This window comes from Echiichthys vipera (assembly GCF_963691815.1).
Source record: "Echiichthys vipera genome assembly, chromosome: 11".
NCBI classification, from domain to species: Eukaryota; Metazoa; Chordata; class Actinopteri; order Perciformes; family Trachinidae; genus Echiichthys; species Echiichthys vipera.
In genome coordinates, this window is record NC_139836.1 from 19,007,351 (window position 1) to 19,023,770 (window position 16,420).

Below are 16,420 nucleotides of genomic sequence, written 5' to 3' on the forward strand. Positions count from 1 at the left end.
TAAGATGTCTTGTATGAAAATAGTAGGAGGGCGCATCGAAACAGCACAACATAAATAGGATATTTTGAATGAATCGCACGTTCTTTGTGTCAGACTGTGTGAGCCTGGCATACCAGCGGGTCCAGAAGGTGGAGTGCACCTCTCCACGACCGGTACTCATCCTCGGGCCTCTCACAGACGCCGTCAAGGAGATGCTGGTCAAAGAGTCTCCTGGGAAGTTCTGCAGATGTGTACTAGGTGAGTTCACCTCATGCAGATGTTTGTCAGTTCTACAAATCAGGGGGGAGTAAATGGTGCAGCTGCATTCTTAATAACTGTTGGATATTTCTGCATCATCAAATGATTTATTTACACCACAGCTTTGAGGAATATCCATGCTTGTCCTATAGGCAATTCTCTTTACTCTTTCTGTTATGTCTGCAGAGGTGATGAAGGCATCCCAGCAAGCCATCGAGCGAGGTGTCAAAGACTGCCTCTTCATCGACTACAAGCGCAGGAGTGGCCATTTTGATGTGACCACTGTTGCTTCCATAAAAGAAATAACAGATAAGGTATTAGCCAGTGCTTTTCTTTCTCATCAGATTTTATCAGGAAAGATAAAGTGGCTTCAAGTTGTCCTTAATCTTGGCTCAAGATAAGCTATCACTATTGTAGTGCTTTTATCTTAGATATCTATGGATGAAAAGCAAGATTCCTGCTTGTAACCGCAAGTGTCAAGTGTTGGCCAGACTTGGCCAACACTTGACACTTGAAATTAAATGGTGTTTAATTAGCTTGATGTGTTTTCCTTCTTTTTTTTTCTGGATAAAGGGCTGCCACTGTCTACTCGACATTGCCCCGCACGCCATCGAAAGGCTCCACAGCGTTCACATTTATCCAATTGTTGTCTTCGTCCGCTACAAAAACGCAAAGCAGATCAAGTAAGTAGCATTTCTTTGAACCACACACACAGTCCTAGTACGGTGGCATCTCATCCTTGTGTGTGTTTGGTATGGATGATGGATGGATGGAGGAGGATAAGCCTTCACACTCTCCATCCCAACATGAACCCTTTGGCACGTCTGCCAAAGCAGCGCACCCCACCACACACTTGCATAATCCCAATCAGGTGGTGAAACATGCCGGTTGTTTTTTTTTTTTGTTTTTTTTTTTAAATCAAGTCTCTCATTGTAAGTGCTGTATCTTAACTTCATATCTATTAGAAGTAGTACTTCAATACCTGATAAACAAAGGACACACTTTGCCTAATGAGTGATATATTTTCAGAACATATTTCTCTCCCAAGACCCTTACTGGCATCAAAAGTACAGGAATTCTAAATTTGAGTATCAACTACTTAACTTTTATCAGTTAATTAGTAAATGCTCTGAGTGATAGAAAGATTAAAGCTCCCATATTGTAAAAAGTGATATTTCCATGTCTTTTTAAAAAAAATTATAAAGCAGGTTGAGGTGCTTTTTAAATACTGTGAAAGTATCAAAACGTTCAATCCACAGAGAAATGCACACATCCTGTATGTAGAAACCCAAAATACACGTATGAATCGCATAATATTGATCTTTTTATAAGACGCAATCAAAATACAAGGAATATGAATGGTCACTGATGTTGGATTCATATCTAAAATGACATTTTCTTTCTTCACAGGGAGCAGAAAGATCCAGTTTATCTGCGGGACAAAGTATCTCAAAAACATTCCAAGGAGCAATTTGAAAGTGCGCAGAAGATAGAGCAAGAGTACAGCAAGTTTTTCACAGGTTCGTATGAAATCGATAACATGCCCATTATGTCAGTCAAGCACTTTCTTTGAACTGTAGTAAGAGGTTCCCTCTGTTTTCAGGTATTGTCCAAGGTGGAGCCCTCCCTTACATTTGCACTCAGATCATGACTATAGTTGATCAAGAACAAAGTAAAGTCCTGTGGACTCCTCTCGGCTGCCCCTAGAGGAGACCGGCTACCAGTAACGCAAGCTGCAGCTTTCATCTTCATTCCCCAAACACTAATGAACCCTTTCACACTATACCAATAGGTACACTACAGCAAAATAGTTATGTTAATTATTGATATTTTTTTATTTCTGTCTTTGTCTTGATTTATAATCAGAGCCTCCTTTTTATTTCTGATGTGCTCCGTAGCAGGTTGGTAGCACTGGATCTCGATGTTAAAAGCTCAGTCAGTCTTCCCTGAGGGTTTCTGGTGGTGTATTTGTAATGCTGCATTGTAAGCGTCCGTTTACAGTCAAAAGATGAGTCCGACTATTTGCGTTCAATATTTGCTTGAATGCTTGAGTGCCCCTTCCCCTGTGTACACAAACCTCAACACCAATGAAGTTCAGCCAACCCCCCCGGACTCTCCTCATGTATTAAAATGACATTTGTGGTTTCCCGACAGTTATGCACCCATTTGACGACGACTGACAACAAATTGTGTGTGTGTGTGTGTGTGTGTGTGTGTGTGTGTGTGTGTGTGTGTGTTTGTGCGAGAGAGAGAGAAAACATTAAGACAATTTGTAATGACAATGTCAGTTGAATATAATGAATCTGATGCTATAGAAATGGAATGCCGGGATCAGACATCATATTCCTCGTCGTGTTTCATCAGCAAAAGTGCAAAATGCATCAAACCTCTTGAAGTATGTAGCCGTGGTCCTACTGAACCTGACTGCCAGCAGCGACGGCCATGAAAACCCAAAACACATTGATGTTTGCTCTATGCATTGTGTTTCTATAGTAGCTGGGCGTGTGGACAGTTTATGGAAGTGCCTTCGGAGAAGAAGCCTGGTCTGAAACCAGCCCCTGGTCACGTAGCCACAACATTAAGAGAATTTTTTCAAGTTTTTCTTCAAAGATACAATGCATTCTTTCACCCATTATGGACTAGATGACTTAGGGACTGATTTGAGACCAGTACAGTGTAGAGCGCATGACAATGGTGAGGTTTTGGGGGTAGGCCGAAGTGGCGGCCAACGGGTTAACTCCTCAGAATGCACTCCAGGGCTAGACAGACCACTGTGTAACTATCATTCTATCTCTTTAACATATATTTAACAACAATATAGAGTATAACATATACAGTATGCAGATACATCTGAAAAAAGAAACATATATAAATATATATTACATGTATTTTCACTAGGCCATAGGCCTAGGAACGTCCAGCAGTCAAGTCATGTCTTAGCAGGTATTAGCATGTTTTTAAAAAAAAAAAAAGAATTTATTTTTGTTTTTTGTGCTTGGTTGTCAGTCACTTATCAATGTACTCATTAAAAGAGACACTATGAAGCAAAATTTGCAGGGTATTATCTTAAAGGATTTTCCTCTGATCTGTTTAAATGTTAGTGACTTTTCATTGTTATTTAATTGTATTTTTTAATTCAGGAGGCAAAAAATATTGACACAAATATTGTGCCCTTCCTTGAAACCATATCCTGTATCTTATTGTGCCAAAATCCACTAAGGCAACTTTATCCTTTTATTTCTGTTTTGCACTTGTTTATCTGTTAACCTTAAACATGTAACATGTGTTCCTAGGTTTCCAGTAGACTACAAATAGGTACTATAATTTCTACTGTAACTAATTCACATTTTTTATCTTATCACATCAGTTCCTTACATTTCATTAATGGCCTTTTTATTCTTAATTAGAAGAAAAGGATCACTTCTTATTTGAATTATTAAAAAGGGATCTATTCTTGCACAGTTTTTCAAAGGAAAATTGGTCCACGAGTTTGACTATTGGGCTAAAAGAGTAAGCAGAAGCAAACTGTAATGTTACTATTTTTCTGAGTAGAAAGCATACGTTAGAGAGCGGGATACAACGTGAAATGGTTGTATTTTCAGAAAAGAGTCTAGATGCCAGGTACTGATTGAACTTTTCTTTTATTAAAAAGAATGTGATTTGTATGTTGAGACATTAACATGAGAATAAAACTCATTTTCTGTATCACAATATGGACTCAGTCTGAGTTTTTTGAAAGACAAAAAGAAGTAATTCCTCTGTCACTGTCTCGTTTTTATCATGTTTTAAAGAGGACAAAAGTAGAGCAAATTTTCTGCAAATGTCTCGCTGAAATGTGGCAGTGTCCTTCAGAGATGAAAGTGAATCTGTTTTGCTGAGAGCAGCGGAAAATGGAAAAGTGGCAGATGAAATGGCCATCCTGCGTTGAGATATGTTGGTGTGACAACAAATGCCAGAACCTCATAGAGCGATAAAGATGTGGCCTTGCTTCACCACTCGGGTTTATATTCACTATTAAAGACGCTGGCTCTATTTGTTCTTCAGCAGCACTACAATCATACATCATGTTTTGCAGTTTAATGGTGACCGGTCAATGTCCTAAATGTCTGCAGTAGAGAGAACGGTTGGTACAAAATATCATTGGTGATGAATAACATTATCTAAAGCAATATGTGTAAGTCTGCATGGCAGTCTTAGCCTTCTTTGATTTCATTTGATAGCATTTATTAGGACACACAACACCACTAAAGCTGGTTTCAATTTCAATTATAGTTTCATATTATTTAATAACTATTTAATATTGTAAATATATAGATTGCTGCTAATTTCACATGTTAAATATGAACAAATTCACACAAATAAAAAAAACAATGTTTAAAAAGTCATGCATGTTTAAAAAAAACAAAAAAAAAACACTTTATAGAATATTTAAACTGTTCTTGAACAATATGGCATATTTTACGGTGATTCATTGTCTCTGATTGGCTGTTCCTGCTCAGAATATACATGTCATTAGTCACGTGATACCTGAGTTACACTAAACCGTCTTGATAAATGGATTTTCAGCTTTTACACTATTAAGGCAAATAACCTTTTTCATTCTCAAACTGGCACTCTAATGTGTAATTCTCAAGTCTAATCAATGTGTGCCCAGGCTTAGGAACATGATAAACATGCAAAGAAAAACATATTTTTCCATGCAGATGGACAGCCTGTAATTAAACCAGATTTTGCTGGTTGATTGGACGCCTTTAGCTCAAGGTTGTTTCCTCTGAGCGCCGCATCAGGGAGTCCCCTAGCCAATGATTTCACAATGGATGACTACCTTCCAGTTGCCTGTGAGGTTCATTGGGGCAAGAGAGCACCGAGTGCACCCAAAACATCCACCAATGCCTCAAACTGCCTGCATCTCAGCCCTGACGGTGAAAAAGGCCACTTTGGTGTTATTCAATGCTCTCGAGAGAATGTCGCTCAAGGCTTTGGTCGCTAATCACTTACACTGATATACTTTAGGTGCAGGTCTGCGAAGTCATGCTCCAATATTTAATGTCCTCCAAGTACCCTCTTGCCCTTTTTAGAAAAGGGTAGGGTCTGCAGCCCTCCTGCTGAGGTTTCTGTTACAAGACAGCTGCTGACAGCTCAACTGAACTTGAGAAGTCTTACGTCTGACAGCGATGGATCTTTGTAGTCCACACTGGCAAGCCTTGGCCTTTACCATCTCTGCGCATGATGGGATGAATTTGTCCGGTGCGCCCTTCTGCTGGTTCTCCAGCACGTTAACTCCAGCATCTTCAAATGTCCTGGGGGATTACCACCTGACTGCTCTCGTGTTAATCTCCTCATCGGCCAGCATTGAAAGCCTCTGGTTAAAGTTCTGCTGGCCCACAGGAACCACTCACCCAACAGCTGGCCCTGCGTGAGGGATGATCAATCCAAGTGTCTTTTCCGGTGGCTGGACATAAATGCAGCATATCACACAATGTATGAAATATGTGCTGCTGGTGCTCTCACTTTCTGTGGCTGCTTTGGGGGCATTGTTGCACTGCAATTTGGATCTCTGTTGGTTTGTATACAGTATGGAGTAAGATTCCCTGTTATTTTCCTTTCTTGTACATTTGTCAGCAAGTTATATGCATATATATGTAAATGTATACATGATTCAACAACATGAATAAATGTTATTTCTCTCAAGAGAAGACCTCTGTCGACTGGAATTCTATGTGTGATTTACACCTCACTTGTTCCCTGAAAATAACATGATAAAGTTGAGCATTAATAACATTCATCATCATGAGGCATTAGGAACGTCAGCTTTAATAAGTCCTGGCTAGTATCACTTCTTGTTCTAGCAAGAATGTTAATGTTGCAGTGTTTGAAAAAAAAAAAAAAAATGGCAGTGGATCCTCCCATAGGGTGCTGTAAAGCAGCATCATTTTCCTTTAATCTGACAGTTCACCATTTTACCAGTAGGAGGACAACTAAAGAGCTGCTCTCCAAGGCCCATCCTGATAGTTGTCAGGCTGTCTGACCACTTGCTGATCAGATGCTGCTCAAGCTTTACAATGTATAGAAATATAGCTGTATTCTAAAGTTGAAACCTTATTTCAATCTCTGTTTTTCTGCAGGGTTCTGGAGCAAAGTTGATGTGGGAGAGCAAAGATCAGTGATAATGTTACAAACATTTAAAACCTGTTGTGTCTGAGTTTATTCTTGTTCCGTAACTCCATTGGATAGCAGTTAAAGGATTCCGTTACAGCAGCTATTCCTGTAGAAGCCCTAATATTTCCCAGACAATAAATTACCATCACAGAACACATATCACATATCTTCCCCGCACCTTACTTAGGAACGTTTACTTTTCAGATGGACTGTGCTTGAGATCAAGTGTCATAATTCCACACGTACATTTAACTCAGAATAATTTTCTTACCACGTTGCCTATACATTCAATCACACAGAGTGCAGAGGGGATATGGACCTTAATCATGCTCACTTAAATAAATAATTCAGAAGGACTTTTGTGACACATTATTGAGGGTTTGTTGCAAACAACCTCCAAGAACTCTGGAGCCTTGTGACACAGGTGGCTGTGTGCACCTGCCTGGCCTGGTGCTCAGGGGTCAGTGGTTATTCAGGGCTCCCGAGCCAGCTGTTTCCCCATATCTTTTGGTCTGGCTGGCTACTTGAGGGACATCCTGTGCAGCCATAAACTACTGTAATGCCTCACCATCATCACCAATCCACACCTGTTTTTGACCTAATATATGAGCTATAAGTGCAAGCATATTACAATAATTGACCGGTGTGTGTAAGTGAGGAATTTTTTTATCAAGTTAATTTCTCAAAAAATAAAAACAGGGACGCCATGGATCCATGGATGACAAACCACAGACTCAGTAATTGAAAAAGGGGGACACTATCCTTGATGAAAAGTCAGTAGACTACAATAAGATCCGCAGGCAGCATGAGTAACCTCACTTTATTGTGGTTTTATATCCACTGTCATCGCTACAATTCCAACGGGGTCTCATCAGTTGTATGTGATGTTTATATACTCAGCTATAATCCTTAAATGTATCACTGATCGATGTGTTTTTTTCAAAGTCTCCTTCATTTTTGCGACGTGCGTCATTGACGCGCATCAAAGACGCAAACGCGCGATTGTAGCCTATCTCTTTTATACACTCCACCACGCAGACCGGGTCGCCACTTGGGATAAACAGCGTCGCGGTATAACTGCCCCCTCTGTCCATCTTTATTATTAGCGTTTAGCTCCGCCCTCCTACCTGTAAATCTCCCCCGCTCTCCTCTGGAACGGATCTGACAGGCGCACTCAGCTGGCCGCTTCTTGCCAGGGCTGCAGGAGACCGAATGGAGACAGTGTCACCCACCCGGGCGCTCGTTCTTTTTACGCAGAATTGACAACATTGACAACACCCGCAAGATTATGTAGTCTACAGCCGCTGCGGAGCCAGAATTCAATTACCTCTCTTTGTGTTTGTTTTTATTGCAAGACGTCAGCCCATTGACGCTTGAAGAAAGTGAAAACGATCGATCGAATTCTCCGCCTGCTGATCGACAGGATCCCTGAATGGAAGACGGCTAAAGAGAGGTCGCCTCGCCGAGAACCGGCTGTAAACATTTCTCACTGTCTGTATTTACCATTGCCCGATATATTATTGGCAGCCTCGGCGGCTGCAAACGACGCCGTCTTCGCTATGGCTTTTGGCGTGGAAGAGCCAGAAAACCCCTCAGACTGAGAAGCGGAACATTCGTCAATATTGCGGATTTAAATGCCTCTCTCCAAGGGCCATCGACCCGCTATTTTGGTCCTGTTTGCGTGTGCGGTGTCTCACGCTGTCACGAATAAACGATTCATAGACTGCTAAAAAAAAAAAAAAAAAAAAAAATATCAGAAAGAGTCTCTATCGGGTGGGTGAACATAATCTACAGAGAAGAGGGGATTTTTTTTTTCAAGCAATATGGCTGGTGAGTGGGGCTGGGGACGCTGGCACAGGCTCTCCAAGGCTCCTAAATGCTAGCCGAGGCAGGTGGCACCGTTCCCCATGGAAGCGACAGCTCTATGAGGACAAGCAATATCAATAATAATAGAAATCCGGACTCTTCAATCTTAATATCCAAGATGGAAGACGTTGTCATCCCTTTCTCGTCTGAGGTGCCCTGCGACAATAATGGACAGCGCATGTGGTGGGCATTCCTCGCCTCCTCCATGGTGACGTTTTTTGGGGGTCTCTTCATCATCCTGCTCTGGAGGACCCTCAAATATATGTGGACTGTTTGCTGCCACTGCAACGTCAAACACAAGGTATGTCTGCCAGTTTGTCCATAGTCAGTGTGCAGATGTGAAATCATGTTTAAACGCCACCGATGCTGTTTTCTGTGACAGTACGCCTGACTTCTTGTTCTGTAATGGCCTTTCACTGTGCAAGTGGCACGCCAGTGAGCTGAGTTTAATGGCTTCCACATAATCTGCACCAAACAGATATCAAGTGTCTTTTTTTTCACAATGAATGCATCCCTTCAATGTGATTGTTATTATGCTTGGGCTGTGTTTACCAACTCCCACTCTCGAATGAAGGGGGTGGTGTTGCATGGCAGATATGGGTGGGATGAGAGGAGAGCAGTTCCTTTTTATTTTATTGTGATTCAACGTGCTTCAATGTACCATCATTGTACACATTGACTTCTCGGGAAAGTGGACTTTCAGGGGGCCTTGCACTAGGTTCATGTAACTGTGAACATGTGATCCTGCACATTCCACCAGTGAGACCTAATGCAGTCCATTGGGACCTCTCATGCAGACCCATCAAGGCTGTCCCTTTCATAGTATGCAACAACTCTGCAATATCAACTCCCTGGAAACAGCATTCCTCCTCACATCTTTATTCTATTCTCAATTTTTTTTTTTTTACACACGGGTGGCTGGAATGTGTTTTTGTTGCACATTAAATTTCTTTGTGGAATGTTTAAAGTAACCTGTCTTCAGGACTGATATAAAAATAGGAAAAACAACAAAGCAGCAACTGTCCATTACAATAAATCATGTCTGATTCACACATAAATAAAGCCTGCTTCATACATGACTCACACACTTGTGTATAGGGCAAGTGGTCCCCTGGCTGAACAGAGGGGCAGTGAAACAAGTGTGCAAAACATGGCTTAACATGTTTAAGGTATTTAAGAGCATATATTTAATATAAAGAAACCAGGTAATGGCAAGTGGCAGGGTTAGCGTTAAGCGCAGAGGGGGTTGAAATGAGGATGCCGTGATGATGATGATGATGGTGGTCGGGAGAAAGAGAAAGTGATGGAGAGCTTTCTCATCGTTGATGTGGTTGGTTTGTGTCCAGTTCAAATGGATGAGCCATTCCCCTCCTGCTGCTCTTCTGCCATGTCCTTTTGTTGGCCTTGGCTCTTTTCTGCCCATTTGTGTTTGATATCATGACAGGTGGGAGGCACGGCATAGAGACATCCTCCATTAATGGCAGAAAATAGCCTTGATTGCTCTGCCACACTGAAAGGTGCAAAACTGGGTATCAGGTTTTTAGTACATCTTTATCTTTAACAAAATTAGTATGTGATGGGTTTGATGGGTTACATTTGTGAAGACTTTTGCATAACGGTGAAACAGTTAATGCCAATGAACATACATGTGATTATTCCAAATGTATAAGTTTATGCCATATATACTGATATATCCTGATCCTGATGATTTGATTTAAACCATACCTCTTAACCCTCGACTTGTTCACTTGATGTGTTCAATGAAGCTGTGAAGATTTTGGATATGAAATAAAATTACACAGGTCATCTCATGTTAAGGCATTCTTTATTCCTTTTGAATTCTCCAGTCAGGCTATTGACTGCATATTGAGAAAAACAAGGCGGCAATATAACATCAGAACTAAAATACAATCAAGCCTCAGGGATTTAGACATTTTTTAAGTCTGCTGGCAAAACTCATCCCATCTAAACAGCTTTTATGTACTCTGAGAGATAATTCTGCCCAGTATGCTATCTAGGCTATTACTTGGCTGTCTGCCTCCTGTCATTTTTGTTATGCTCATGGATCCCATGCAGTATCACAAATCGTACCAAACCATATGCCATCCTTCGTACTTCTCATCAACTTGCTAGGGTAAGTGATGAACGTAAACCATGCAAATATAATGAGGTATCCATCTTGTGACTGCTGGTGGGTATCTGGTTGCATCTCATCTCTTGTAAATGAGGAGAAACTGTAAAAAAAAAAGAAGAAAACGCGTGTTCCTGTTTGTTCTTCCTCTCTGTGTTGTTGTGTTGCCGTGTGTGGAAGGCACAGCCATCCCGTTAGGTGACTTTGGTTGGCTTGACACTTGGCTGCCAGAGGGAAAAGGCTTGTTAGGAGTATTAAGAAGGGGAAACTGGATCTGTGTTCAGCTGACTAGTGCGACCGGCTAAGTTGGCATGTGTCAGAAACAGGATGCATAGTTGGCGTGGTGGGGCGGTGGGCTTTCTCTGACAGTACTTGGAACCTGGAATCGGGCGAAAGGAAATAGAGGTGGAAACTCTGAGAGAGACACAGGAGGAAGTGGAAACAGGGGGTGTGAGGGTGACGAAAGGGTTTGAGAGATGGTGTTGCATTGCATAGTGTCCTCCTGCGCTCTGCCATTGACACACAGCTGTGTCCTAAATCTTTTAAATGGCCCTCTTCTCTGTCAGAATCATAAGGGAGAGGTCACAGACATCATACTGGAGGAAGGAATGAGATAAGTGGACGCAGCAAGAAAAGTGTGTGGTGCATCTTTTTCAAATCTGTTGGAGACCTGTGCTGTACTGTTCTTATTAACGCAAAGCCAGTACATCCAAGGAACCGTGTATAATCACCTTTTGCTTCTACCTTTCTGAAACAAGATGGGACAACTGTATTGCAGACCGAAAAGCAATGTTTTATCATTCTGATGCTGTCTCCCGGGTGAACTGAAAAAGCAACGTACAATATAAAAACCAAACAAAGCCATATTGATTTTTCTAACACTGTGCTAGTAATGGCAATGTTTATGGCACAATTTATCTGCTGGGTGCTCCAGAGTGCTGCTGAAATGCCATTTTTTAAACCACATATCAACCATATCTGTAATTTCGATTTTCCTATGCGAACATCAGTTATCACTATTTTAGTTATCATTATTTCATCCTCTTCAGTTTAGTGCAGTTTCGAGACTTCACTCATTCTAGATAAGGGGTTTCCTACTCAAGACAATGCCAGTGCGCATGCATGACTGACAGAAATGGAAGGACATTCAAGTGGAGTTTTTTGTGCTGTTTTCTGTTTTCTGCTTCACTGCTGTATGGTTATCTAATGGTCTAGTTATCTACTCTGCGTCATGCCACCTCCAGGAGTTCTTATATGATGCCTCTGTTATTTGGGATGCGTGGGAAGGAGGAGTATAGAGGTTTTGCGTTTGTGGCACCAATCTCTATTCAAACATAAATGTGGAGAAATGTGAAAACATGGGTTTATTTAAAAAATGACAAATACCTGATGAGAGCTGTTGTAGGGCTGAGGAATGAACTAAATTATTCAAGCTACTGACATCATGAATCTCTTATTAAACTAAACGTATATTTCAGTTGCCACTAAATGTTTGTATAGCTACAAGAATCTTACTACTGTATGTACTGTATATGTATATATAATATAAACAAATCTTATAATTTATCATGATAAGAAATTGTTATTCATGTTGCCCATCCCTATTGTTGTGTTATTTGTTATATAAAAGTTAAAAGTGCAACAGGGCAAATTATTGTTATTTTAAACAATTATTTTTGTTACAGCTGAAACAAATCAAGTCAATTGAATCAATTATTTCGCCAGAAAATTAATTTGCAGCTCTTTTGATAATCAAGTTATCATCAATCAAAACTTCAACCATACATTTGTTATGCTTCTAAATTTAGAGGATTTGTTTAAAAAAAATCTTAAACAGAATATATTTAGGGTTTGGACTATTGGTCTAGAATATTGGTTTGATTTTTCATTTTATTTTTATATTTTACAATTGAAACAGTTAATCAACGGATGAATCAAAATAATCTTGCGTCCCTAATTTCTTTCTTTGTGAGCTGGTTAATTTGCCTGCAGGTTAATGTTGGCTAATGCTATGAATGATAACTTGATTATCCACTGATGGACAATGTGCAGAATTACTGACTTGTTACCCTGATCTCCTCACGGACTAAGTGAGATTTTAATGTCGATATGATGTAGCTGAGGCAGCCACTAGTTTGTGTTACTTTACACAAGAAGAGCATCTACAAGTGTTAAGGAGACTGCAAATGGATCTGAACTGACAATACAGAGGTAATGTGTTATGGTGAAATAGAAGTGAGGACCACACAAATACACCTCCCACCTCACCTCAGTACAAAAGCCTCCTCCGCACCCCCCTAAGGTGCAACATGGAGTGTTTTATGTACACTTAAGAGCCTACAGCTCAACAGGAGTGTTGGTGGAGCTATAGTACCTGCTCTGTTTGTACACTGGATGTGTCCTCTTCTATTCAATTCAATTTTATTTATAGTGCAAAACCATAACAAAAGTTATCTCAGGACACTTTACAGAGTAGGTATAGATCACACTCTATGACTTATTTAAGATGAACATAGACCCAACAATTCCCTCGTAGAGTACGGTGGCAACTTCTGCAGGTGTGGAAAAACACTTAATGCTGTAAACCATACATTATATTTTGGCTTCTACATTCTATTTACAAACAATTTTACAATTTACAAACTGATAAAATGAAACAAATGGACCTGCTATTGCTCCATTTTATCTGAGATCATTTGTATTTCGCTCATGTTTTTTCCTCATATTTATTCGCTGCTGCACCAGCCCAGTGTCCCCTTGGCAATCATGGGGTCATTAAAGTTTCATCTTATCTAATGAGAGTTTGATGTGATGTGCCTTGGTTCTCCTCGATCCGCCAGGTTTTGCTCCTGTGATGCGACTAATAAAGAGGTGGGGTGAGGACGCATCTTGTGCCAAGGCTCCATGTTCTCTGACCCTTGTCATTCTGCAGTTAAGGGGGTTCATGAAAAAGCAAACCTATTATCACTATGACTATTAACACCTCATAGCATAGTTAAAAGTTTAAAGGTGGAGTAATACATCTGTTTTCTTTAAATCATTTTTTTAAACCACAAGGACAAATCCTTTTTCTTAAAATCAGCCTTCTAATGAGATATGACAGCCTTAGGGCATTTTAAATCATCAAAAAGCATTTGTTGATTGTTATTGATTTTTAAAGCACAACGTCTTGCAGGGCAATTAATCAAACCTGAGTTTGAAACCCACCCATGCATGTGTCTGTGTTTACATTTTTGTCCCTCTGTTGGACAAGGATGAGCCAAATCTATGGCACAGTGATGGGACACTCTTGGCTTCTTTTTAAGTGGAATGGATTGTGGAGGTGCCTGCAGAGAGGAACTGTTGTGAGCCTATGTATTTCTTTTTGCTTGGCAACGGACCAGCTGCATTTCTCCAGAGCAGAATGGAGCACACACCCGGACATCAGCTGTTGCTCTCACTACCCTAAGCCTAACTCGGCCCAGCTCTCTAGGTTATTGAAATGCAGAGTTAATTAAACAAAAAAACTGCACAAAAACCTGATGAAATGAGTACGAGTATCACTGGATAAAGACTTGCTGTGCACTTACGGCTGTATTTATGTACACTTCCTTAGTTTTTACATGTCATCTCGGGAATGTGTATAGGAGGAATACTATGTTCCTGTGGCCAGTGGTTGAGTTGCATGTGTCTTGTCATGTGTTGTTGACGCTTTCTGGGAGTGAACATGCCTCACAGCTGTCCCAGGGCAAAGCATGACCAGTTTCCATCACAGCATGTCTGTCCCTACCCCCTGATATCAAGAGTACAGCTGCAGCTAAGGATGTTTGCATTATTATTAGTTTGTCGTTTTTTACGGATGATCTGTTTAGTCTATAAAATGTCAGACAGTGTTTAAAATGCTCATTAAAATTACCCAGAGTTTAAGGTAACATCTTAGAATAACTTTTTCTTCTTGTCCGAACAACAGTCCAAGACACATTCAGTTCATATGATACAAATCAGAGGAAAGCAACAACACACACGGCTTATACAGACTTGCTTTGCCCAGCATCACTGATTCAATTTCTTTTCTCATACTCCTCTAATATGGAATGTGTGACTCATGAGTTATTCTTCAGTGGAGATCCTCCCTTTTCAAGACCCTAATCCCTAATTCTCTGGGTCTGATTTGATGGCCATCTAGGGACAACTGTAGTGTGCCATGCTGATGTATGGTAATCCACAGACAAGGAGAGGCTATATATCAGGGCAGACTATGTATATCATGAGGCAGACACAGAGGTCAACCCCCCTGTACCCAAACTGTGCTCCCCTGCTGTTATGCTGTTATGTCTTCTTTGGCCAGTCACCGCACTATTAAAAGGACTTCCACGCCCCAGGAACTATTTAGAGGTTAAAGGTTGGAGGGGAAGGGTATACCTGGCTCCACATGGGGGAAGAGTGCTAGACTGCCATTGCCATCATTGGAAATGTGTGATAGGGTCTAAGCCACCTGATCCCTTGCCTAGTCAAACTGGCATTGGAAAACCATTTGCATGTAGATCCGCTGGTTGAGACTGGCTTGGCTAAGCTGGCAAGGGAGGCCTGCAGGGGGGAGATAGCTAGCTAGTGCCTGACTATCCAGCAGGATCATGGCTTATGGTTTCTAGTCTACCAGCTTTCTTCCTCAGCTGTTGTTGTCCTTAAACTGCTTAACATCAGAGTGTGAGTGTGTGTGTGTGTGTGTGTGTGTGTTTGTGTTGGATGCTTTCCTAGAAATGTAATGCTTTTGCACCACTTTCAAAGATTAGAATAAAGAGTTAAGATTAAGATATTCTGAAAAGGTGTTGATAATTACACGTGGATATATCTTGGTTGGTGTGTTTTCACAGATATTTAAAGTCATAATCCGTAATATTTGAGATATCTTGTTTCTTGTGGCCTCTATGGCAGTAAGATATAACTGCAGGTGAGCCTCTTCTTTCGAGAAGGCCCTGACTGCAGCCCTGCAGACCGGGGAGGAGCTCAACGTGGGAGGAGTCAGCCCTCCATCTTGTCGTTCATAGTCGCTATGTGTGTTGACTTTCTTTCTTTTGCTTTTCTGTAAACTTAAGTGACACATTCACCTCTCTACTTCCGGTCCGTCCCCTATATGTTTCCCTCTTAAATCCATACACACACATGTTCCTATTATACTTCTGCCCTTACTACAAACCTCAGAAGTTGGAAGCTTACCTTTTTTCGCTTACAATGAAACCCAGCATCACAGGCAGTGACGAGCTTCAGCAGCATCACTAACATGGCGGCGCATTTGAATATAAGGAGGCAATATAGTCACAGACATACAGATTGGAATACTTGGCAAAGAGGCAAGTACAAGGGCTTTCGTTAGTGGGTCATATGATCAATCACATTGTTATCACTCACTCATTGGATAGTAACTCACTTACGTTTCTTAAATCTGCAAATGCTTGTGTTTTTGTATGAGTGACAGAGAAACAGATGTGAGAAGCATCGTTGCATTCAGTGTTTGTGTTCATGCCAAGCCATATAGTCTATTTTCTATTTTAGGCTCATTATACATAGGTGTTAAGATTAGAAATGTTCCAAGCTGTAATCAGAAAGGCCGCCACACACAGCCCTTGGACTAGTCTTTTTTTTGGTGCGGATTATCAGGCAGAGCCAGACATCTTCCTCATCTTTGCTCCACTCCCCATAGCCTACCACCCACTCTCAGAAATCAGAGAAATGTGGACATCAAAACATGGTTAACGTTGTAATTGTTGCTTTGAGCTGTGTACACTGATGTATGTACAGGCAGAGAGATGGAGACAGAGAAGAGAGAGAGAGGGAGTGTGTAGAGGACACACCAATGACCTTCAAAGATCTCAGCAGGCGGCCTCCTATTTAGAGATCAGCTCTCTCTCATGGCTCTGTGAGGCTGGCCCTGTGGGTGAACATACAAGCGAAGCGCATATGAGACGGATAGGAAAGTGTTAGGATCGCGCTGCACCATCACCACAGCCACTGCCCCCAGAAACCTGTCTCAATTAACTACCATAGGGG

General features: G+C 41.1%; 2 protein-coding genes across 3 annotated transcripts in view; both read left to right on the forward strand.

Annotated features, from left to right (window-relative positions):
* The window catches only part of dlg5a (discs, large homolog 5a), a 37,857-nt gene extending 34,005 nt beyond the window's left edge, over positions 1-3,852 (forward strand). For both annotated transcript variants that reach the window (XM_083923021.1, XM_083923022.1), the window contains exons 29-33: positions 94-237; positions 424-551; positions 811-920; positions 1,648-1,757; positions 1,841-3,852. In XM_083923021.1, coding sequence (XP_083779147.1) covers positions 94-237; positions 424-551; positions 811-920; positions 1,648-1,757; positions 1,841-1,944 — 596 coding nt within the window. In that variant the 3' untranslated portion in view covers positions 1,945-3,852. The remainder of the gene's footprint in view (positions 1-93; positions 238-423; positions 552-810; positions 921-1,647; positions 1,758-1,840) is intronic.
* Positions 3,853-8,272: 4,420 nt separating this feature from the next.
* Positions 8,273-16,420, forward strand: part of LOC310953813 (calcium-activated potassium channel subunit alpha-1a) — a gene marked incomplete at its 5' end in the record, with an annotated part of 133,188 nt that continues 125,040 nt past the window's right edge. Inside the window, one exon of the mRNA XM_083923023.1 lies at positions 8,273-8,563. Coding sequence (XP_083779149.1) covers positions 8,273-8,563 — 291 coding nt within the window. The remainder of the gene's footprint in view (positions 8,564-16,420) is intronic.